The sequence below is a fragment of the Myxine glutinosa genome, chromosome 1, assembly GCF_964187855.1.
Source record: "Myxine glutinosa chromosome 1, kmMyxGlut1.1, whole genome shotgun sequence".
Classification (NCBI taxonomy): domain Eukaryota; kingdom Metazoa; phylum Chordata; class Myxini; order Myxiniformes; family Myxinidae; genus Myxine; species Myxine glutinosa.
In genome coordinates this window covers 267,154,473-267,180,223 of record NC_136261.1, presented here as the reverse complement: position 1 = coordinate 267,180,223, position 25,751 = coordinate 267,154,473, and the positions used below count along the sequence as shown (strand labels likewise).

The 25,751-nt window shown below is 46.9% G+C and overlaps 1 protein-coding gene across 1 annotated transcript in view; it reads left to right on the top strand.

The window, feature by feature from the left end:
• Positions 1-25,751, top strand: part of GFM1 (G elongation factor mitochondrial 1) — a 94,766-nt gene that overhangs the window by 11,341 nt on the left and 57,674 nt on the right. Inside the window, exons 5-9 of the mRNA XM_068131542.2 lie at positions 14,321-14,437; positions 14,605-14,755; positions 14,855-15,009; positions 15,855-15,936; positions 16,316-16,453. Of these exons, the coding sequence (XP_067987643.1) occupies positions 14,321-14,437; positions 14,605-14,755; positions 14,855-15,009; positions 15,855-15,936; positions 16,316-16,453 (643 nt within the window). The remainder of the gene's footprint in view (positions 1-14,320; positions 14,438-14,604; positions 14,756-14,854; positions 15,010-15,854; positions 15,937-16,315; positions 16,454-25,751) is intronic.

Here is a 25,751-nt window from a genome sequence, read left to right as displayed (position 1 = left end):
ACCAAGTCATCAACCCCCCTCCCAACACCAAGTCATCAACCCCCCTCCCAACACCAAGTCATCAACCCCCCTCCCAACACCAAGTCATCAACCCCCCTCCCAACACCAAGTCATCAACCCCCCTCCTAAACTCCAAGTCATCAACCCCCCTCCCAACACCAAGTCATCAACCCCCCTCCCAACACCAAGTCATCAACCCCCCTCCCAAACTCGAAGTCATCAATCCCCCTCCTAAACTCAAGTCATCAACCCCTCCCCACTTCAAGTCTTCAAACCCTCTCCCCACCACCCACTCTCACTCAAAGCCTTAACCTCCAAACTCTTTCCCATCTCCCCCCCCCCCCCCATTCACATCCCACAACCCAAACTATGTCCAACCCCCCCCCCCCCCCCCCAACTAAAATCAAACGAGTATTCCCGCATCGACCAATACATATTTCTGCATTCCCTTATCAAAACAGTGGAATATACTCGTGTAACATATATACACATCCTGATGAATATATACACATCATTAAAAGTAAATAATGATGGATGTTTTCTTTCACGATCTCGCGATATTCCGGGAAGTCCTCGGACAAAGACCTTTACAACGACATGAGTTTTATGGTCCATGGTGAAGTCGTTTAAGACAAAATAGTCGGAACTATTAGCAAGGTCCCATGTAACATCCGCGGTAAAAGCCCTGCTTGAGAGAATGTCACATAGTTATTTGGGTGGTGTATAGACAGACCACAACCTCAATCGCTGAGGCCTATTTTCACAAGGCCTGTGACGCCTATCGGCTCAAAACCCTTTTAACTGTCGCTTTGGTCATTTTACACTGAAGGGAAAACCTATAGCGAGGGCATGGCAATTGTGAATATGACAGCTCTGAAGATGTCTTTAGCTTGGCATAGCAGTTCGCACCAACATGGTGGCCGTATGATTTTTCAGGTTGAAATTGTGGGTGGGGTCAGGCCAGCTGTCCAACCAATGGGTGGAAATGAATGTTACACACAGATGGATGGATGGATGGACGGACGAACAAGCGTATTATTATAGAGATACGAAGAATATAATGTGCATCATGGATACAAACTAAAGGAGTAGAGAAGCTGCACCTTTTATTACTTGGCAAAAAAAATTTTTTTGTTCAAGTATGTTGATCAGTCCGGTTTGTGCGTGTGTTTGTTTGTGTGTGGGTTTGGTTTATCTGTCCACTCACTTATACTTGTGTACAGGTCACAATTTTGAACTGACCTTCTAGTGGGGGGGCCAATGTAGCAGATTGAAATGCCCGGTGAAATTGCTTGTTAATTTTTGGACACTGGTTGGGCTGTCTTTAGGGATGATATAAGTTCTAGAAAAAATATGTCTCCAATTGTTTCAAGTTCTTTATGGCGGCCATTTTGGATTTTCAAAATGGCGGATGTCGAAAACGTAAAATTCCATTATCTTGGCTTCTAAATGACCTAGAGTTTCGATTCTGGTGTCCAGTTGTACATTTTTGGGGATAGAGAATTGAATGAAACCTTCTTTAATAACCTACAAGGGATAAAAATAGGTTTTTATGGCACAGCCGAACCAGTGTCCAAAATCTAACTTAATGCACATCTATCTTAATTGTTATTTGTTATTTGTATGTTCCAGATTCGTGACCCTGAGCTATGATGGAGCCAAAAAGCAAGAAAACCAAGAAAGAAACTGATTTCACACTTTGCATTCAGTGCCAGGATCCCCAAGGTGCACTAGTGACTGAGCCAGCACTGGGCTCATATGCAAAGTTTCTCCAGTTCATCCAGGAGAGGGCACGATATGGTGATGCCGACTTCAAACAGATCAGCGAACGATTAAGCTGTTTCACTGCCACTGACTTGAGGAACAATAAAGCAAAGTGGCACCGGGCATGTTATGGATCTACATGCAACACTGCTCACCTGGAGCGTGCTAGAGTTCGCCACCAGAAAGCCTGCGAACATGGCGACACCCAGCATCTTCATAAGAGGTGTGGACGTCCTTCTTCTGCACCTGCCGCTGCAAGTACCTCAGGTTCTACGCAAGACGAGACTCTTCGCTTCACACGTTCATCATCAACTCCATTCAACAGAGACCTTTGTTTCTTCTGTCAAGAGGTCACTAAGGAAAGTGTACATGTTGTATGCACGTTCAACGCAGGTAAACAGCTGAAGAAAGCTGTTGAAGAAGGCAGCAACCACAAGTGGAAAGTTCAGCTGAGTGCTGCCATCAGTGCACATGATGCTCATGCGATCGACGTCAAGTATCATCTCCCATGCTGGGTGCAGAATGTCCAACGTGCTCCCAAGAGTGGGACATCAAGTGATGACAAAGAACACATACTGCAAGAAACTAATGTTATCAAAATAGCCGCAGACATTGAGTTTGTCAGCCTTGTTCGCTCTCTACTCCAAGCTGGTGAAATTCTCAACATGTCTGACCTGAAGTCGGTTTACTCCAGGATTCTTGACAATAATGGTGTGCACAATGTCCCATCACCTACTACCCAAGGCATGAAGGAGAAAATCAACTCTCACATTGATGACGTTCACTTCATGAAACCAAAACGTCGAAACGAGTCAGACTGTGTATTCTCCACTGCCGTGCGTGATGCAGCTGTCGAAGATGCAATGACGAAGACAAATGAAAAAAACATCGAACAACTGTTTGAGAGTGCCTCTGTTCTCCGCAGTGCCATTGCTTGTCAGAACAAGCACCCATGGCAATTTGAAGGAGAAATGAACACTGATGATGCTGAAAAGCATGTACCCAAAGTACTCTATGCTTTCCTCCGCTGGCTACTGGAAGGACCAGCCACGAGCATTGAGCCAGAGACTATGCGCTCAGCCACTATTCATCGAGATGTTATAACCATCAGTCAGAACATCATGTACGGCTACAAGTCAAAACGCCAAGTCACGTACAAGCCCAAAGAGCCAGATGCACCATTCCGCCATCGCTTAGAATGGCCACAGCAGCTTGCCGTTGCCATTGTAGTCCATCAGTCCACCAGAAACAAGAAGCTTCTGGATTTCCTGCATGGGTTCGGTCTGTCTGTTGATTATAGTCGGATCTTGCGGTTGGAGACACAGCTGGCCAACTCAGTCATAGAGTCTACGACAGAACAGGGTGTATACTTTCCAAGAACCATGCGCATAGGGACGTTTGTCTTCTTTGCAGTGGACAACAGTGACTTCAATGAAGACACACCTGATGGGAAGCGGACACTCCATGCTACAGCCTGGGCACTCTACCAACGACGGGAACATGCACCCTCCACAGATGAACATAGAACACTGACACTACATGACCGAAAGGCCAGACACCGCTCACTCAAGGTTCTGACTGCTCCAGACTTTGTTCCTTGCCAAGCACCAAACAAACAATCTGCCACAGGTACCACGTATAGCTTCAAGACACGGTCAAACCCAGATGTCACCAAGCCGTACTCTGCGACGGACACAGTGTGGCTACTTTCACGCACAATCATGCGAACAGCTGAAGCTGAGGACGTACAAGACGACATCATTCCACCAGATGACCAGCTGCAAGCTGCAGAACCCCAGCATGCTGACCCTGTTGGGTCACTCGTCCACGATCCAAAACAACCACCTGGCAGTAGGATCAAGCATCACGATATCCCAACTTGGACAGCCTACAACTCACTGCTCTCCTCTTCGAAGCCTCTGACAGAGGTCAACGCCCTGCCATTGGTAGCAGCACCAGCCCATGAATGGCAAACACTGATAACAGTCTTGAAACAGACACAGCAAATCAACTGCATGGTCATGGGTCCCGATAGGAAGACAGTGATCACCTTAGACATGGCCCTGTATGAGCGAGCCAAACAGCTGGAGATGACCAGAGATGACTGCAAAGGCAAGTGGGTACTGCGACTAGGGGAGATGCACACTGTGATGGCTGCACTGAGGGCTGCTGGGAATGCCATAGAGGACAGTGGTCTTGACGAGGCTTGGTCTGAGGCTGATATCTATGGCCCAACAACGACCAGACAAATACTGGAAGCCAAGCACATGAAGAGGGCTTTGGAGGCCCACATCACCACTGTCCAAGCCCTCTTCGACCTCTATGTGGACGAATTCTTCCAAGAGCATCCCCATCTGAGGGGCCCATGTACCCAGTCAGCACAACAGGTTGCCCAGAGCTGTCATCTACACAACCGAGAGGAGATGACAAGCGCGCAGAACAACATGCTAGCTGTCCTCGAGTCAAACGAAGTCCTGGAGGCCATGGCAAAGTTTGATGAGAGGAAAGAAGCCAAGAGTCCACTGTTCAAGTTTGTGCGACGCTACATGCGGATGATAATGCTGATATACACATTCATCCGTGCCACCCGTGATGGACAATTTGAGCTTCACCTGTCTTCACTGGATGAGATGTGCATATACTTCTTTGCACATGACAAACAGAAATATGCCAGGCTGACTCCCCGGTACCTTGCAGAGATGAAGGCCCTGAAGATGACAGATCCAGGGATCTACCAAGAGTTCATGGATGGGAACTTCAGTGTCCATAAGAATGAAATCCCCTTCTGTGCTGTAGGTGTGGACCATGCACTGGAGCACATCAACAGGATCATGAAGGTGACAGGGGGTATTGTGGGCATTACCCAGAATGCCAGTGCCCGCGAAAGGTTCTTTCTGACAGCACCAGAGCTGAGTAGGCTTGCTGAAGAAGCCCGTCAGATGGCTGGCTCACAATCAGCTACACGCAAGGAGCACCACGACCTATCAACCACAGTCTGGGCTCGGCAGGAAGACAGCATTCGTCGACTGAAGAATGTGATCAGAGAGTCCATGAATCCCATGACGCATGAGGGTGAAGACCTGACGACTATCATCACCAAGGTGGTGATGCCAGCTGAAGTACAGAAGGATGTCTGCAACCAAGATGAGATTGGTCAGAAAGCGTATAACACGTTTGTTGCAGAGCGCATCAACACAAATGAAATCAACCTTTGGGCCAGAATGGGAAAGGTCAAACTGAAGATGTGGAAGAGTGCCAGGAAAGCTGTGAAGCACAAACTGGCAGACAAGGTTGTAGAGCTGAAAGACGACAGGTCACTGTTTGCGCGCATGCTGATCGTGGCCCGCTCACGACCAGAGATCAACTTGAAGGATGCCATAGGTCAATATGAATTCACCGCGCTTCCACGAACCCTCTTTGCAATGGCTGGGACACTACTACCATGCACAGACAAAAGCAAGCTCATGGGCATCCTAGAAGATCTACCCAAGAAGTCAACTGGCACTGGTCAGCAGCCAGACGACGACAATCCTGAACATACTCCACCCCCTCCCAAGAAGGTGACTGTCATAGACGGCATGGCATTAGTGCAAGCAATGGGTAAGCCACAATGGGTCAAAACATGTGCCCAGTGGGCTGGCCATTTCAATGCAACACTGGACTGCAAGACCAACGGGTATGATGAAGTCCACCTCGTGTTTGACCGATATGATCTGCCAAATTCACTGAAAGAGGCCACACGGGAGAGGCGCCAAGGTGGCAAGCCGCCCACTGCTTACCACGTTCAAGACAGCACCCCGATTGGGAAACTGACAGCAAAACAGTTCCTGTCGCACACCAACACCAAAGATGAGCTAACTGTCTATCTGGCAAAGAAAGCTCTGTGTCACTTTGAGGGGACTACCAAGGTCTTCATCGTCACTTCAAGGCAGGATGTCTTCTCCAACTGCATGGATGTACAGCATCTCCGTAGCTCCCAGGAGGAGGCTGATACGAGGATCTTTCTTCACAGTCTAGATGCCGTCCGAAGAGGTGCAACACAGCTGTACATTCAGTCACCTGATACTGATGTATTCATCCTAGCACTCCACCGGTACCATGAACTATGCAAAGACACATACTTCATCACGGGTGTGGGGAACAAGAAGAGGCAAATCTCACTGGAACCAATAGTACATGAACTTGGTGTCAGGAAGGCTGCAGCCCTACCAGGATTCCATGCATTCACGGGAGCAGACCAGACTGGTCGGTTTGCCGGCAAGGGAAAGCTCACATGTTGGCAAGCCCTCAATAGGTGCTCTGTTGAGGTGGTATCTGCGTTTCATGACCTTGGGGCCTCTGAGGAGCTGAGAGCTGACACAGAAAGTGACATTGAGGCATTTGTATGCCAGCTGTATGAGCCTCGTACTACAGTTGTGGATGTGGGCAAGCTGAGGTGGAGACTGTTTACCAAGAAACAGCTAGAGGCACAGAAGCTGCCACCAACACGGGGAGCTTTACATGAAGCCATTGCTCGTGCACATTTCCAGGCCATGGTGTGGCATCAGGCTGATGTACCGGACCCCCAGCTTCCACAACCAACAGAACATGGATGGAGAGCAGAAGGAGATCAGCTGGTGCCCATCACAACCAAGGACCCTCCAGCCCCAGCTGCCATCACACATCTAATCAAATGTAACTGCAAGAAGACCCAATGCATGTCTCACTGCTCATGCAGGTCTCAGCATCTCAACTGTTCTGAGATGTGTATGTGTGGGGCAGATGAAGAGGTGTGTGGTAACACGGGTCAGGAGCGCCCCATGGGAATCGATAACACTGATGATGAGGAGGATGGAGATCCTTCAATGTAACAATGAACACTGCCAACTAAAAATATTGCACAAAGACATTATAAGTGTACATTTGAACACTAAAGTCCAGCCTTTATGTGATTTAGAAGTGAAAATGATGGAAAAAAAAAAATATATGTGTTGGCATAAGTGCGTGAAAATCCAAGATGGCTGCCATAAGAACCCTTTTGATCATATGTAGGTGTATAAATGTGTGTTTATTGGATTAAGTATCCGCAAATATGTACATTTGGACACCAAAATTAACACTCTAGGTCATTTAGAAGCCAAGATAATGACAATTTCGGTTTTCAACAAACGCCATTTTGATAATCCAAAATGGCCGCTATAAAGAACTTGAAAAAAATGGAGACATATTTTTTCTACAACTTCTATCATCCCTAAAGACAACCCAACCAGTGTCCACAAATTAACATTTGAATTCAACGGGAAAACATTGGCCCCCCCACTATTCACGAAACTTCACCGAATGGTAGAGTTTGTGGTCCGACAAAATCTTATATTTTTTTAAGGTCAAAAGGTCAACATCAGCCAACCCCTTCTTTTCAAATTTCTAAAATCCTCAATTTTCATCCGATTGACTTGAAATTTGAATAGGATTTCATATCGGCGAACTGAATTCAACCACCAACTATTTCTGAGATCAACATGGGTCACAACGTCAACATAGTCCAAAGGTCAACCACTTTTTTTTCAAAATTCTAAAATCCTCAATTTTCATCCGATTGACTTGAAATTTGAATAGGATTTTCATATCAGCTAACTGAATTGAACCACCAACTATTTTTGAGATCAGGATAGGCCAAAAGGTCAACATAGGCCTAAGCTCAACCACTATTCTCAAATTTCTAAAATCCTCAATTTTCATCCGATTGACTTGAAATCTGAATAGGATTTGCATGTCGGCATGCTGAAACCAATCACCAACTATTTTTGAGGTCAACATAGGCCAAAAGGTCATCATGGACCAAATTTCTAAAATTGTCAATTTTCATCCAATTAACTTAAAATTTGAAGGCGATTTGTATATCAGGTCACAGAATTCAACCACCAATTTTTGTGAGGTCAAAAGGATGCTCTACCGAGTGCCATTCTACTTTGTTCTCTTTTGTCAAGTATCGCTCTATGAGTGATTTTTTTTTCATTTCCTTCTCGATCTCTCCCTTCTTCCCTCTCAGGCTGTGCCCTCCCCGTCCCCTAACAAATTTATTTTCCTTATACTTGTTACCCTCGCCAGAGGAGAGGGTATTGTATTTGAGTCCGTTTGTCTGTCTGGCTGTCTGTTTGTTTGTTTGTTTGCTTGTTTGTCCACACAGAAGAAATGTGATTTTTCTCTGCAACCGTTGGTCCGATTGACAGGGAATTTTCACCATAGGTGCAACTCCACCTGTCGAATTTTGTAAGGATAATTATGATGTCATAAGTCACGTGGTATGGGCGCCATCTTTGAAAAACTGAAAAACTTTGCACGTCTATATCTCCGAAAGCTCTGAATAGAAAAAAATGAGATTTGGCTCATTGTAAAGAACTCTCCATGGGGAATAAAATATGTTAATTATCATGTCATAGGTGCCTCCATTATGACGTCATAATTTGACGAGCACAAAACTTCATCTGATCAAAATAAAATTTCTTGAACGTCATCTAGGGATAAATTGGTGGAGAAAAAAATATATTGATGACCATCGGTCACGTGGTTCGGCCGCCATATTTGTTTAAACACAAAGCCTTAAAAAACACGAACACACCTTGCGAGGGTCTGCAATCTCTGATTGCTCTTTCTTGTTTCTATACTCATTTTAAACTTCTGATATCTATATTTAATTGTATGGAGTATACAATTCTCTATTGAGTATACAAACATCTCTAGATCAATATGACCAAAAATATATATACTGATACTTTTTCCACACAGCTTCAACTATGCATCATCCATAAGTGCGACTGATAGTCTTCAGCAAAGTTGCGTATGGGAATGTGGTTCCATAAATTTAGTAGTTATCACTATCAAACAGCTACACCATGAACACCCGACAAAATGCCTTGATCAACCTTGTGTATCGCTTCGTATTTCACAATGTCGAATGGTATAAATGAAGTAAAGGACCATTTTCATTCAAGGAAACCAAAAGCAAAACACTACCTATTTATTACCCACTTCCCATTACACCACCGCATAATTTCATCGAATCATCTTTTTTTTTTTCTTTTTTTTTTGTATACAGAATCGAGGCTCGTGAATGAGCTAACATTTAGCACAAAAAAAAAAATCGAACAGACAAACAAAATATATAAAAAGAGGGAGCGGTAGACAATATGGGGAGAGAAGTGGAAGCACACAAACACAACATTTGAGAGCAGGGACATCGGGAGATGTGTGGGAGGGAGAGGGCTTGGGGGAAGGAGGCGTGGGAAGGGGGAGGGGGGTGGGAGAAGTATAAAACACAAGGACACCAAGGACTTCCAGGAAAGAAGTTGGTATTTCAAAAAAGTGAATTTGGGGTGAAATTAGCAGGGGTAGAAAAGATCAAGGTTTTGGATGGGGGAAGATGAGAGATGGTGGTGAACAGCTGTTTTAAAGACCTGGAGGGAGGAGTGGGATTGAAGAGAGTGAGGGAGTTTGTTCCAGAGGTGGGAGAAAAGAGGAATGAAGGAGTGAAGGTGAGCAGAGAGTCTTCATTTTGGCAGTTTAACCATACGAGGGTTGCAGGCAGATCTTGTGCGACCTGCAGGAATATTTGGGGGACAGAGCCCAGAGAGAGCTGGGGGAACAAGGCCGGAGAGGAGTCAGTAGAAGACGGAAAGACCACCAACCTGCCTGTGGTGAGTAAGTGAAAGGCCCTCGGAGATAGCTTCATCGCGGGAGATAGCTTCATCGCGGGAGATTCCAATGATTCTGAACGCTTTGGTTTCAACAGCGTGAAGACGAGCTAGGTGTGAGGCAGGAGCACCAGCCGAGAGGGGAGAGCACTACTCCATTGAGCTGCAGATGAAAGCCTTGTATGTGGTGAGGAGCTCAGGTGTGCCAAGGAAGGACTTCGCATGACGGAGGATGCCGATTCGACGACTGGCTTTGGAGGCCAGCTTGGAAGTGTGGTTTTCCCAGGAAAGATCATGGCAGATAGTGAGACCCAAAAGCTTAAGTGACAGAACTTCTTGGAGAGGATTATTCAGAAAGTGGATGGGAGGGTTGTCCAGTCGGTATTTTCGGAGAGACCGTAAGAGTGTGAGATTTGTTAGGATTGAAAGACATGTTCCACTTGTTTGCCCAGTCTGCGATTTTGTCCAGGTCTGCAGAGAGCGAAGAGGCTGCAGACTGCCGATCTGAGGGATGAGGAATGGAGCGGCAGAGAGTGGAGTCATCAGCAAAGACATAGAGAGGATTTTCAAGAGAGTCAGAGAGATCATTGATGAAGACCAGAAAAAGCACAGGGCCCAGAACACTGCCTTGGGGAACTCCAGCCTGAACAGGAAGAGGAGATGAGAGAAACCCATCCAGGGCCACACGTTGACTGTGACTAGAGAGGAAGTCCGCCAGCCCTGCGTGGAGATTTCTATGGATACCAAAGGAGGAGAGTTTGGTGAGCAGAGCGGGGTGCCAGACCGTATCGAAGGCACGTGATATGTCAAGGGAGACAGCTCTAATTTCCTGTTTGGCATTGAGGACCTCCATCCATTGTTGAGACAGCAGAAGCAGCATGTCCAGAGTAGAGTGACCTGGTCTGAAACCAAATTGATGATCAGAGATCAAGCCATTGGAGAAGAGGAAAGATTTCATATCCGAAGCAATGATGGATTCCATGACTTTGCTGATAATTGGGAGAAGGCTGATTGGTCTGTAGTTGCAAGGATCTGTTTTTGCACCTTTTTTGTGTAAAGCGGTGATGTTGGTTGATTTCCAAGCAGATGGCAGATGACCTTGAGCAAAAGAGAGGGTGAAGAGAACAGAGAGAGGGAGTGAAAGAGCGGAAGAACAGGATTTTAGGACCCGTGGGCCGATGCCGTCAGGTCCAGTTGCAGAATCAGAGTCGAGGGTTGACAGAAACTTTTCCACCTTGTCAGGAGGAAAGGACACAGAGACCAGGAGCAGCTGGGTATGACTGGGTACGGTGCGTATAGAGAGGGATGGGTTTGGGACACAAGATTTAGAGGCAAACACAGAGTTGAGGCATTCAGCTTTTTCACGTGCGGAGTCAGCCGTTAAGCCGTTTGAGGTGAGGGAGGGGATGGAGGGGGAACAAACACCAGAAACAGATTTGATCAGTCGCCACCAGGATTTGGAAGAGGGAGACAGAGAAGAGAGTTCGGTCTTGAGAACGGAGAGATATTGTTTCCTGGCTCTCCTGAGGGTGGACACACACTTGTTTCGGGCTTTGTGAATTGAAATGAGATTTCTTTCCGTTGGATTTGCTTTCCAGGAGACGAAGGCAAGTTGTTTCTGGGCAACAGCCTCACCACAAGATTCCGTGTACCATGGACGGGAGGAAGGGTATGACAACTGAAGACGAGATGGGATAAATCTGTGCGTGAGAGAGTGCAATTTACTTTGGAAGAAGTCCCAGGATGAGTTGATGTCAGAGGCGGTCGAGATGGGAGACCAGTCCAGATGATTGATGACTGCTTGAAGACCGTGCCAGTTGGCCTGAGTGGAATGCCAGACTCGTCGACGCTGAGGAGGCTTTCTGAGAATGGTCAGAGAGATGTCCACTTTAACAAGCACATGATCAGATGAGCCGATTGGAGCAGAAGAAGAGCAGCAGACATTTTCAGGGAAGTTAGTCATAACCGAGTCCAGAAGAGAAGATGCTCCGTTTACTGAGATCCGGGTCGGGAAATTGACAGATTGTGTCAGTCCCAGTGAGTGGCAGAAGTCCTTTGCTGAGGAGCCATGGCTGGTGAGAGAGGTACCCACACCCAGCCAACTGGCATGGTGACAATTGAAATCACCACATATGAGGAAGAGAGAGTTGGGATGAGTAGATAGAAGTTGGTCCATATTATCAGACAGCAAGATTTAGATGGAGTCATCACTGTTTGGTGGACGGTACAACACACATATTAACAAAAGGTGGGAGTGAAGGGGAAGCCATAGCCAGAGGTATTCCTGGGGGGTGAGGTGGAGAGAGGGCAGAGCAGGGCGAGTGAGGAAGAGAGTTTTTGATAAAGATAGCAACCCCACCTCCAGGTCGAGGCTCAGGTCTATCATACCGGAGGAGGGAGTAACCCGGGAGAGATACTAAGGAATCAGAGACATCATGAAGGAGGAAAGTTTCTGTTAAGCAGATCACGTCTGGTTTGTCAGAAACAACCTGTATGGAGAGATCAGTCAAGTTTGAGCGAAGGCCCCGGATGTTTGAGGTCCATCCCGTTAATGAAGAGGTCGGGGGAGCATCGGATACAGAACAGGGGGGGGGGGAGGGAGGAGTGGTAGGGTAAGATGTGGAAGAGGAGGAAGAGGTAGGGAGAGCTGTTGAAGGTGTGTCAGAGATTTCAGAATAGCTCGGAGAAAGGGAAGGATGGGGCGGACAAAAGGCTTGATGGTGATTGGGTGAGGCACAGTGATGTGTTATTTGAGGAGGGGGAAGAAGCGGGGAGGACGCTTTGAGGAGGAGGGATTGAGAGGGGGGAAATGGAGAAGAAATGAGGGTGGGGAGATTTGAAGGGGAGGGGCTAGGGGGTAGTTTAGGAGGAAAGGGACAAGGGGGGGATTTGAAAGGGATGGGAGATGGGGGAGATTTGGAGGGGAGGGGTGAGGGGGACGTCTAGGAGGGGAGGGGTGTGGGGGGAGTTTAGGAGGGAAGGGGCAAGGGGGGAGTTTTGGAGGGGAGGGGTGATGGGGAAGTTTTGGAGGGGAGGGGTGATAGGGAAGATTAGGAGGGGAAGGGTGAGATTGGATTTTAGAAAGTGTACGATTCATGGGAAATTAACATTTATTTCAAAATGAGTTTCTTGTGACCTTCGAGTCAAAAATACTTTGCGGACGCTCGAAGGGGGATGGAGTGCAGGTGAGTTTAGGGAATGTAGGAAAGAGGAACTGTAAGAGGTGGAATTTTTTTTTGGAATGAATAGATTTGGTGAGCAAGTCGAAAACACCCTTTTAAAGAAGAAGAAGAAAATGGTGTTATAATATACGACAGAATACAGTACTTCAGGGGAAAGTTTAAACATTTTTAAATTTAACAGTGAAAACTATCTGGGGAAATGGAGGTGAAACACGTGATCGAAGAACGAACGAACGAATAACAACAACAAACAAACGAATAAGAATAAAGAAGGAAAAAAAAATTATTATTATTTTTTTTTTTTGAGTTAAGATTTTAAACAAGGACGTATGGGGTGAAAAGACTGGGAAAAACTGAGAACGAAAGTAATTGGAGCACAATCGACGGACCGCTGAGAGAAAAACAAAGCCTCAAGGTAGGACACGGTAGCCTACAAGGCCTCAAAAGACGCGACACGAATTAACCGACGATTTTCTATACAGCTATGAAAAATTAACACCTAGAATCTTCCTAAGGACAAGGACACACTATACACACCGAAAGACACACCGAAAGATAAATACAGTTTTGACAAAAACACAATTGTGAACAATTACTTAACTTCGAAAGCGTGAGAGCGTGGACAGCTTCGAAAAGACGTGACTTGCCGACAAAGATCTCGTGAGATCCCGATCTTACTATAATTCACCAAATGTCCGTCCGTCTGTCTGTCTGTCTGTCCGTTCGAAGGTACCGTAAAAACTGCTGAACCGATCGCAACGATATTTTGGGTGGGTAATCCTGGGATCTCCAGGAGTAAAATAGGCTGTTTCGTTTTTCCAATTTCAGCTTTGGTCTCCAGCATTATCAGGTTTGGACTCCCGCATAACATTCGCGTTTGCATAACGTTCATTGTGACGATATTTTCATTGTGACGATGTTTTCATTGTGACGATGTTGTTTTCCCGGGTGCCGCACAAACGGCTGCACCAATCGCTGCACAGCTGCCCCGATCGGACTCGGTGACCTCGGACAAAGACCTTTTATAAGGACACGGGTTGAATCCCTGCTTGAGGGAATTCCAACCCCCTCCCCGCCATCACGGCCGTCTCTCCAACTCACAATCCCACGAGATATGCGGCAAGGACAAACTAAAACCAATTATAGATATCATTAAACAGCATTCGTATATAAGCATCATTAAAAGTAAATAATGGCCTCAGCCAAAGTTCAAATAACGTTTAATCTACATGAGAGAACTCCACATAGCTATTTGGGCGGTGTATACGCTAACAGATCGCTGTCTCCATCGATCTTGCCAAGGCCATAACACCTATCGGCTCAAAATCATTTTAACTGTTGATTTGGTAGTTTTTACAATGAAGGAAACACGTATCGGGAGTTAACACGACACAGCTGCACACCAGTCTCGGAGGCAGTCCAATAATTACAGATCTGGTGAACAAGGACGTCACACAGCTGCACACGAGTCTCAGTGTGTCTCGGAGGCACACCAACAACTTCACCAAAATCTGATATTTTACCTGTTTCATTTGGGCCTCCCAATTGAAGTCCCGCCCACAGGGCGGGTACCGTTGCTCGTACTATTAACTCATGCATTATGAAGAGCCCTCAGTCGTGTTTACGCTCCTCTAGATCCACTTGGCATCAAAATTATGTGTTCCCAACTTCATGTCAGTGAGGATTTGCATTGTGTGTCCTCAGTACAAAGCTGAAGCATAATGCAGCATTACTTCAGCTACCCCTGGGCTCCGAAGGGAATTTCCATGGAGCTGTGGACCTGGTGGATAACAATGCCATTTACTTTAAGGGAATGTTTGGGTGAGAAACCTTTCTTTGTTTTGCTTCGCCTTCTTCTCTCTTTCCCCTTTCACATGCCGTGCCAACAATCCACAGCTCATTTCGTACTAGCCTCACTTTTACACATTATAATGTGGATATGACAAATAATTTTAAATAAAATGTTGCATGACTCTTTTGCCCCATAGAGAGCAGGTGGAAACAGGCCCAGTGCCATCGGCCATGATTGATTCTGCTGTGCAGGCACGGCATGAGTTGATTGGCTGCCTTGCTGATGTTGATGAGGAGATTGCAGAGTTCTTTTTAAATGACCGCTCTCCTACGCTGCCTCAAATTAAGGTTTCACGGAATGCTTCAAAACTCGAGATCATTTCCTGCTTCTCATTGCTGGACCTCTTATAAGTACAACTTATTTTCATGAAATTGTTTTCTCACCAGGCTGCTATTCGACGAGCAACAATCACTCGCTCCTTCACACCTGTACTTCTTGGTTCAGCGCTTAAGAACGTGGGGGTGCAGCCTGTACTCAACGCTGTGGGTGAATACCTGCCCAACCCCAGCGAGGTCAAAAACTATGCAACCCATAACCTCCCGTGAGTTGTAGTGTTTGTTTGTGTGTGTGTGTGTGTGTGTGTGTGTGTGTGTGTGTGTGTGTGTGTGTGTGTGTGTGTGTGTGTGTGTGTGTGTATGTGTGTATGTGTGTGTGTGTGTGTGTGTGCGTGTGTGCGCGTGCGTGCGTGCATGCACATATACTTGTATGTGTATACTGTATGTGTGTGTTTGCATTTGTTTACGTGTTGGTTTATACCTCTGCCATCAAAGGTGGAAGGAGGTTATGTTGTCACTGCTGTTTGTCTGTCTGTCTATGAGCAGGATATCTCAAAAGGTTATGGACTCATTCAGACAAAATTTAGTGGACAGGTTGGTTGTGTGACAAGGAAGAATTGATTTGATTTTGGTGAAGATCTGGATCTGGATCCGAGAATTTTTTAATTTCAAGGTGATTCTTCACCATTGAGTGATGGGGCCAAAAGTGATATATAGCACGATATCTCAAAACGTTGTGGAATGATTCAGAAGAAACCGTGGACAGGTTGGATGTGTGACAAGGAAGAATTGATTCAATTTTGGTTGAAATCCAAATCCAGATACCTGTACTATATTTTTAAGTGATTCTTCACAGTTGAGAGAAAGGGCCCAAAACGATATATAGCATGATATCTCTAAAAATATGAATGGTTTGTGACAAAACTTGGTGGATGATTTGCACAGGTGACAAAAACAAGTCTGGATCCAGATCCGGCCTATCAGCGGGATAAAAAAACATAAACGGTTCAGCCTCGTATGGGGTCTGTCAAGTATGGGGTCTGTCAAGTGCCGTTCTACTTTTTTATGTATCGATTATTTCCTTATGTTACTCCTTTTTCCTCTTTCACAGAAATGGAGACATTGAGAAGATCCTGCTCAACCCAGCAAGAGATGACAGTTGTCCTTTTTTGGGGCTTGCTTTCAAACTGGAGGTTTGTAATCTGCCTCTTTTGGCTCTCCTTGCAGTTCATTTTCTGACATTGTGCTCTCCTCTGCGTATCATATCAGCATATCAGTCAGCTCCTCCAGCATTTCTGTCTTTACCCCATCTCACTATCATCTTCTCTTCTTGGTGCATCTGCCTCTCTGAATCTTTGGGCTTCATGCTATTGCGGAAGGAGATAGCAGGTTCCTTACCATTGATCTGAAGCTATGGGTTGGAGATGAAATGAAAATGTGGCAGGAGTGATATTTTGGGGTCAGTATTATGCATTCTAGCGCTGGTGGGGTTGAATGAATTGAGGGTTCTTCCTGTAGCTTTTTAGACCATTGGCTTAATTAATTGGTATTGATAACTTGGAGCTTTTGCAGGCTGGGCGTTTTGGACAGCTCACATATCTCCGGGTGTACCAAGGACATCTTCTTCGTGGACAGACTATCTACAACACACGCACGCAGCGCCGAGTTAGGGTGGCTCGTCTTGTCGTGATGCATGCACAGGAATTGCAGGTACAATATTTTACAGAAGAAGACTTTGGAATAAGAGGGAGGTCATTCATTTTGATATATATATATAGATATATATATATATATTGTTAAGGTTTTGAGATTGTACATATCACATCATTAAAGGTTGAAGGTTTGCCCCCCCATAGTTAGTCCACAAGCAACACGTAGGCCCATTAGAATTAGTTATGTCATAGTATGTGTAAGAGTAGGCCATTTCCCTAGTGATATCTGCGTTGTGTAAAGAAATGAGCGTAGGCCCTTTTCATTTTGTGGCCACCCTTCATTTTCATCAAGGGCAAACTCGATCCCATGCCCCATTTTGGCTGATCCCTCCGTGTGTGGTGCTTTGGCTGCCAGCAGCATTAGCTGCCCTTTGCTCGCTCAAACTAGTCGGGTAACCACGAAGTAGGCCTAAAAAGAGGGAGGAGCGCGAGGGTCGAGGTGTGGCCGCGTCAAGCAGCACGTCAGAAGGTGGTGACGGTAAGAGCAACAGCCAACCAGGGCTGATAGGGCATGGCATGATAGGGCGTGGTAAAGAGCGTCTAGTAAGTTCGAGAGGGTTCACTGGGCAAGGCTATATAAGCCAGCGCACAAAGCCCTTGAGAGGACTTGATGAGGACTGATACGAGAATTGATGAGGACTTATGAAAAGGACTGGCTGGGAAAGGACTGGCTGTATTGAGAGGACTGATGTAAAAGGACTCGTGCGAGAGGACTTATGAGTAGGACTTGCATGCAAGTTGAGAGATGAGAAGGGATGCACAGTTCTGAGTTGAGTTGAGTTGTGAGGAAGGACTGTATGAGGACCGAGCGAACTGGCGGATCTGAGAGAACTGATCCGGAGCACTCGTGTGAGAACTGCATTGAGAGGACCGACGTGCACACGACAGTTTCGAGGCCTTGATTAAGAAGCGCATTGAGAAGCGCGTATTGAACTGTCCGTTTATTACGTACGCAGCCCCGCAAGTGTAACCGCCAAAGCCAGCCCTACCGTTCGCCCTGTAATAATCCCGTGCGCGCCAAACGACACGTGGAGAGCTCCTGCCGTCTGTTCATCTACTTCGCGGTGCGAGTTGGGGACCGGAGAGCGAGCTGCCTGGACGCCATCCCTGGACCATCAACCTGTTCGTCTGCAACCCCGTGTGAGTGTGTCTGAGTGTGACGGGCCCGTTTGTCTTGGGATAAGTATAAGACTGTTTAAGGCTGCACTGTGTATTCTTCTTCTTCTTATTGTACAAAGTGAAAATAAATCGTGTTATTCCTTTCTTCCAAATTCGACCGTTTCCGTGATTTCCTCCATTGGATAAGCGTGGCACGATTAAGAACCGCTCGGATCGGGTTTAGTCATTGCTAACGGCTCGGGTCACGGGTTAGCTACCGCTCGGCGTTTCCACCAACACCCGTGATTCGGGCGGGGCTTATTTCCTCGTTTCTGGGCGGCGCGAGTACTTAGGTATTAGTGATTAGTCCTACGACCCTACTTCGCGCTGTCCAGGAGTGACGTCATAGGTCCCGGGTCCCGTCGGCTAGTCAAAGACAAGGGGACTAATCCCCCCTTGGTAAAGGAACACCTCAATTCTTCCAGTTTTTATTGAAATTTACCCAGTTTAATGTCTCAATGTACTCTGAAATTAAGCATAGAACAAATAAACAATTGGAGATAAACAAGAAATCATAGAATTATTTTGTTTAACAAAATTTAATTTAAATTTTTGACTCAGCAAAGTAGCCACCTTTTGCAGATATACCCGCCGAACACACTCGTGGCATTCTTTCCACAATGGAAATCAAATATTGTTCGGGACGTTCTTCCCAACACTGTTGCAGAAGTTCCCACAAATGTGTTGCACTTGTAGGTTGCTTTTCTTTCACCCTTCTCTCCAGTTCATCCCACACCAGCTCGATGGGGTTTAAGTCTGGAGACTGTGCTGGCCATTCCATGATTTGAAGCCTCCCGTCTTGTTCTTTTCCTTGAAGGTAGTTTTGACATAGCCTGGAGGTGTGTTTAGGGTCATTATCTTGCTATAGGATGAACCCCTGACCAACTCGGCGTATACCAGAGGGTATTGCATGGCGCTGCAAAATGGTGTAGTAGCCCTTTTGGTTCAGGGTGCCAGTCACTCTGTGCAAGTTGCCGACTCTGGATCCAGCAAAAGAGCCACAGACCATCACGCTTCCTCCTCCATGTTTGACAGTTGGTGTCACACACTGAGGAACCATCCTTTCGCCGACTCAACGGCATGCAAAAACCCTGCGTGATGAACCAAAGATTTCAAATTTTGATTCATCGGTCCATAAGACCTTCTTCCAGTCTTCAGTAGTCCACTGGCGGTGCTTCATGGCCCAGGCAAGTATCTTTTTCTCATTTTACAATCTTAGCAATGGCTTTCTTACTGCCACTTGACCTGTCAAATCTGCAGCTCGAAGTTTTCTCTTCACAGTTGAAACTGAGACTTGCTTACTTCGACCAGTGTTAAGCTGTACTTGAAGCTGTTGTCCTGTTGCTTGCCTATCACGCAAGCTGTTGACTCTCAGAAACTTGTCTTCTGACTCTGTTGTGGCTTTGGGCCTGCCAGACCTCTTCCTGTCAGACTTTCCTCCAGTTTCCAAGTGCCTTTTGATGGTGTAGGAAACTGTACTCGCTGACACCTTGGCTTTCTTTGCAATTTCTTTGCAATGATTCTATGATTTTTTTTTTTTTATCTCCAATTGTTTATTTGTTCGATGCTTAATTTCAGAGTACATTGAGACATTAAACTGCGTAAATTTCAATAAAAACTGGAAAAACTGAGGTGTTCTAAAACTTTTGACCGGTAGTGTGTATATACATATATATATATATATATATATATATATATATATATATATATATATATATATATATATATATATATATATATATATATATATACCTGTGTTCAAAAAGTATCCGACCTTTATTTTTCGTGCGTAAAAAAAAAGAAGCTAGGGAGGCGTTGATTGGTGCACGTATGTAGGTGATCCTAATGCGCACGAATGAATTTTTTCCCACCTGCAGAAGCTGTCATTCGACGGCAGACCGCCGATGAGTGAGGACATGTAAGTGAGCGCCATCGGATTTTCGTTTTTGACAAAATGACGGAAAAACTTGAACAACGCTACTGCATCAAATTTTGTGTAAAGCTTGGCGATTCTCAAGTGGAAACGATCCGCAAGATTCAACACCGTTCATTCCATTATGAAGGAGGATTTGGGCTTCAGGAGAATCTCAGCGAAGTTCGTACCAAAGCTGCTAACGATTGAGCAGAAGCAACTCCGTTTGGAGATCGCACAGGACATGCTGGAGACTGTGAACAGCGATCCCAGCTTCCTCAACACAGTGATCACTGGCGATGAGTCCTGGGTTTATGGGTACGACCCAGAAACCAAGATGCAGTTTTGATGCAAGTTTGATGAAACACAAAATTTGATGCAGTAGCGCTGTTCAGGTTTTTCCGTCATTTTGTCAAAAACGAAAATCCGACGGCGCTCACAAACATGTCCTCACTCATCGGCGGTCTGCCGTCGAATGACAGCTTCTGCAGGTGGGAAAAAATTCACGCGTGCGCATTAGGATCACCTACATACGTGCACCAATCAACGCCTCCCTAGCTACTTTTTTTTTTACGCACGAAAAATAAAGGTCGGATACTTTTTGAACACACTACGTATATATATATATATATATATATATATATATATATATATATATATATATATATATATATATATATATATATATATATATATATATATATATATATATTTATACAGTATATACATACATATATATTGTAACGATTTTGAGAAGTGTAACGGGTTTTGAGGAGTGTAACAATTTTGGAGGAAGGGTAACGGATGTGAAGAGTATGGTTTTGGTATGGTAACATCCTGGTAATGTAAATAATGGTCGCAGCCGTCCTCCTAATTAATTTCATAGAACATACACGCAGGTCACGATATATCTTTTAAATAGTGTATTTCCTTATTCCATGTAGGCTAAGTATGTGTTTTCCACTAGATTGACTTTGCATTGTATCAAACAAAATAAGCGTAGGCCCTTCCAATTTCCCCAAAACCTCCCTTCCATTTGCCTTCCGCATTTTGGTCGGTTTTTCTCTTCAACCACCATTGGCCATGAAACAGGGTCGGAGAAGAAAGGCGTGTCTCCACCTCGTCAGAAGAGGGCAGGAGTGAACCGGCCCTAACAGCCAATCAACACCGCGGTGAGTGACCCGGTAGGCGTGCCCTCGGAGCCGGCGGCTTAATTCCGCCGGAGGTGATAAAAGCGAATGTAAGGAACTGCTTTACGGAGAGGCCTTGAGAGATACGCTGGGGGATGACCTGGAAGAGGAGCGCAATCCACCGCAAGCCCTACCTGCCTGCAATATCCCCTGTCGTTGGAGAGACGCGCTGAACGGAGGGAGACGGCTCCACCCCAGGAAGAGGAGCAGGTGTGCCGAGCCAGCGCGTGACGGCCGCGGATACGCGGCGGAGGTTTTCCCGCCAAAACCGCGAGGGGTTGAAAGCTGCTGCCTCCGACCTTGCCTTCCTCTCAAGCAATCAACCTCGAGCCATTACCTGCCTGCAATATCCACCGTGTGAGTGTGAACGTCCTGTCCTACTCGTTTGTCTTGGGGATTAAGTAAATGAAATAGAATAAGTTAACAATGCACTGTGTGACTGCTCTTTTCCATCTATTGCTGTAAATAATATTGGTCGCTCTAAAATATTGCTTGTGTGTGTATAATAAATCTGTTCTTCCTCCAAACTCTGTCTTTCTTCTCTCTTCTTCTCTTTCGGTCGCTTTAGAGGTTTCCCAATTGAATATCTGTAGCGCGATTAGTCAACGTTCGGGTGGAATCGGGTTCTAATCGGGGAGTAACTGTTCGGACGCGGTTAAATACACCACCGCTCGGTAAAATAACATCCAAAAACCGTGTCCGTAACAATTGGTGTCGGGGAGTGAGATCGACCCGGAGCGCGCTGCACGCGCTCAAAATTATAAAGCGGACGAAATTGTGTTGTTTTATAAAACCCGAATTTTTAGATCGCGCCATGGACAATCAAGGCGATCGGATGTCGGTGGGGGAGATAGACGGGTTAGGGGTAACCCAGGAACCAGGGGAAATGTATGTGGAAGAAAGGGAGGAGGAAAATGGCAATGTGGTTGCGGGAATTTCAGGTGCACAAAATGGCGCTCTAGCGCACGTGATTACAGCGGCGCCACATTTAGCCACGCCCATGGTCGCGGTAATCGAACCGGAGATGCCAATGGATTTGAACCTTTTTTTTATACAAATGAAGGCCCTTATGGCCCAGAATAGTGAGCGATTGGAGGGCCGGATGGATGCTCAGAGTGAGCAATTGGGGGTAATGGGGAACCAAATGGGGGTAATGGGAAACGAAATGGGGGTAATGAGGGACGAAGCGAGGGGTACCGGTGAGGGGTTAGACAATAATTTTAAGGAGTTAGACAAGAAATTTGAGGGGTTAGACAATGGGATAGAAGGGGTGAAACATGGGTTAACGGGGGTGGAAAACAGAATGGCTGCCCAGGAGAATCAGTTAGAGGGGGTGAAAAATGGGTTAATGGGGTTAGAAAATAGGATGGAGGACAAATTGCGGGAAATAGGGGAACAATCCGCCCGGGAAATCGAACAGATGGGGAACCAGATGGAGGAAATACGACGAGGGGTGAGTGAGGAGGTCTCGGGGCTGCGCGAGGAGGTAAAGCGAGGCGAAAAGCGTATAGAGAAAGAGGTGAGAAATAATACGGCAAAGTTACAGGGGGGAATAGAAGATCTGACGAAAGGAGTAGAACAGCTGACAGTGGGACAAAAGGAACTAACGGACCAAGTGGAAAAGAACACAGCAATCATCGGGGGTTTAAAAGCAACACAAAAGGACATTAAAAATGAATTAATAGCGACACAAAAGGAATGTCAAATGGTACATGAGGGATTGACGAAGAGGTTGGAAGAGGTGACAGAAGTAATGGAGACGAAGGACCGGGAGGTAAGGACGCACATAGAAACGGTTAAAGTAGCAATGGAGGAAGAAATCGAGGGGGCGCACCGGGAGCTGAAAGAGGTAAAGGAAAAATTAGAGGAGGTGGAAGAAGGGGTGAGTGAAATTAAGAAGAGACGGAGGGAAACTAAGAGGGAGATAAAGGAGGAAGTCATGGAATATGTACAAGGTCTGTGTTCAAATCATGATGCAGTGCTCACTAACCAAATAAAAAGTTTGCAGGTGGCAGAGGAGGTGCGACGAGGTACGGAGGTGAGTGGCAATGTACATGATGTGAGGGGAGATTCAGTCGGCTTGGGGATTGGTTTGGATCCGGGTGTTCGTGAAAGGCCGTTGGTGAAGTGTGTGACAGGTCAGGTGTGCGAAAAAAGAGGTGTGCGAGAATGTCCGACCATGGGGTGTGTGAGAAAAAAGTGCACGCCGAGGAGTGAGTGTGCCGTCAGGAGTGAGCCGGTCGAAGCGCGTGTGCGAGGGGGTACATGGAAGCGCGGTGTGGTGAGTGTTAAGGAGGAAGTAACGAGAGAGTGTACACCTGTGGTGAGTGTTACGGAGGAAGTAACGAGAGAGTGTACACCTGTGGTGAGTGTTACGGAGGAAGTAACGAGAGAGTGTACACCTGTGGTGAGTGTTACAGAGGATGTAACGAGGAAGTGTACGTCTGTGGTGAGTGTTACGGAGGAAGTAACGAGAGAGTGTACACCTGTGGTGAGTGTTACGGAGGAAGTAACGAGAGAGTGTACACCTGTGGTGAGTGTTACGGAGGAAGTAACGAGAGAGTGTACACCTGTGGTGAGTGTTACAGAGGATGTAACGAGAAAGTGTACGTCTGTGGTGAGTGTTACAGAGGGTGTAACGGGAGAGTGTGCGCGAGAAAGGTGTGTAACGGACGGGTGCATGAGGAAAGAGTGTGCCGTCGAAAGTAAGGGTGAGTGCGCGACCGAGAGTGGAGGTGAGAGTAGTGAGAGTGACAAGGAGAGTGAGCTGGTTGTGACAGGTGAGCGAGGATGTACACCTGGGATGGAAGGATGCACACCTGGAATGGTAGAGCGTGTGTGGGAAGGCACATTTGAGTTGGTGGTGAGGCACGTGGTTGGGTGTGCGAATGAGGGCACACCTGTGATTGTCACAGAGGAGGTGACCGAGGAGGGGGCGCGAAGCGGTGTATTGGTGAGGTGTGCGAGCAACGAATGTGTGCCAAAGTGTTCGGTGGTCAGGTGTGTGAGCAAGTCGGTGAGCGGAGTGAGTGTACCGAGGTGTGAAAGAAAAGGTACGAGGAGAATGGGAACGGCTGCATGTATGAGCAAGAAAGAGGTAGCGTATGCATGTAAGCCTGCAGGTGAAGCGTCGACGGTAACCGGGTTAAAGGTTAGGTCGACTTTTAGCCGGATCGGGCCCTCGGTGCGTGCCGGGCTTCGCGTGCCGCGAGAACCAGCGGAGATCCGAGCCACGGCGGGTTCGAAAGGACCGCCGTGCGCGATCCACGCTGGGCCTCGCGTGGAGCGGCCGCGTCCGGGCTCCACAAGGCGGAGCGGGCAGCTCGATAGGAAGGGTCGTCATGGCGACCACTTTCTATTGAGACGTGCCGGCAGGTCGAGATCGGGACATTGGATGGCCCCACGCCGAAGTGGTGCATGGGATCTCGGCCCGGGTAAGCCTCCGTCCCTGCCCCGAATGCGGGACGTATCCAGCCGCTGGCACAAAACGACCCGCGTTCATTGCTCGGCTGTACGAAGCCGGGCTGTAGATGTGAATTGGCGCACCGAGAGGATGTAATAAGTAGACGGGTGATGTGAATTGGCGCACCGAGAGGATGTAATAAGTAGACGGGTGATGGTGGTAGTGATAGTGATTTAAAACGAAATTTAGAAAAGTGAATAGAATTGGCAGTAAATGGAAAATTTTTGAATTGTTGGATTTGGACGAGCGAAATTGGTAATGAGAGACCCCCGATGTGGTGGGATGGCAAATCCACCATCCCTCACAGGTGGGGGCAAAGGAGCACTAGCTTAGGGGGTGTATGGCAGTGGAAAACTAGCCCGGGTGGGTTAGGATATGGTGTGTAGGGATCTAGCGAAGATGACCTTAGGTAACGATAAGGTTAGTTAGTGACTGATACCTGTAGTGGGGACGCAGGTAGGTTAGTGTGGTTGATAATGACGTGGGAGCGCAATAGTTTAAAGGGACGACTGGGAAGCGCAAGTTTCAGAGGGGAGGAGTTAGCTGAGATGATGCCGTGTGTGGGAGTGATTGAACAGGTGTGATTGCACAGGTGTGCAACTGAACAGGTGGATGGAGCAGTGTATGAGTGAGTGATGGTGATTGTGTATTGTGATGACCAAGTGGTCCAGGAAGAAAGGAGGGTGCAGGTGGCACCAGGTGAGATTGCACAGGTGTGCAACGACAGGTGAATGGAGGGCAGGTGTATGGAATAAATGGTATGGAGTATTGGAATGGATGGTCGTGGAGTGAGTATGGTGGAAATTGTGGAGTGGAGTGGATGGTGCGAAGGTGTGAATGGGGGAAGAGTGGACCCCCATCACGGATACCCGGGGCGGGTAGTGTAAGTGTTAGGTAGAGGGTATAGGTAAATTGTGGTTGGATATTGGCATCTGTGGTGCGAGTGGAAGAATGGTCTTTGGATGGGTGCATTAGTGTTGTGGAAATGGCTGGGCGTGTAGCCTGTTAGTGTGTGTAGTTGGTTTGGGCACTCCACCACTGTGAGGATGTCGGCCAGGTGAGGCCGCAGGTGGGCTCTGGGAGCCGGTAGTAGTTGTTGTGGATGGGGCCCGAGGATCCGGAGGACGGACCCGGGTAGCCCAGTGCCAGAGGGCACCAGTGGGGTGACAGATCCAAGAGGGGTCTTCCCCAGGTAGTTAGGTTAGGGTAAGGAGCAGGTAAGCTCGGAGGCAACTGCAGTGGTGGAGGTGTGCAGGTGGGTAGACCCACTGGGAGAGGTACACGCCACAGCCCAGAAATTGTGCGAGGGCACCGGGAGATGAATCGGGGGAGTGAGACCCCAAATTGAAGAGCACCACAGTTTGGCCAATGGGAATTGGTTTTTAGAACCCATAGTGTAAGAGGGCCAATGGTTTGGCCGGAGAAAGACCCCGGGTAGTGTAAAGTGTGTTAAAATCATTTAGAGGATAGTTAGGATGAAGGATCTCCTCACACCATCTGCATCCACTCACCTGAGGTGACAGGTACTCCACACCATGCCATGTTTGATTATTTTTTACTGTGCAAATGTTTG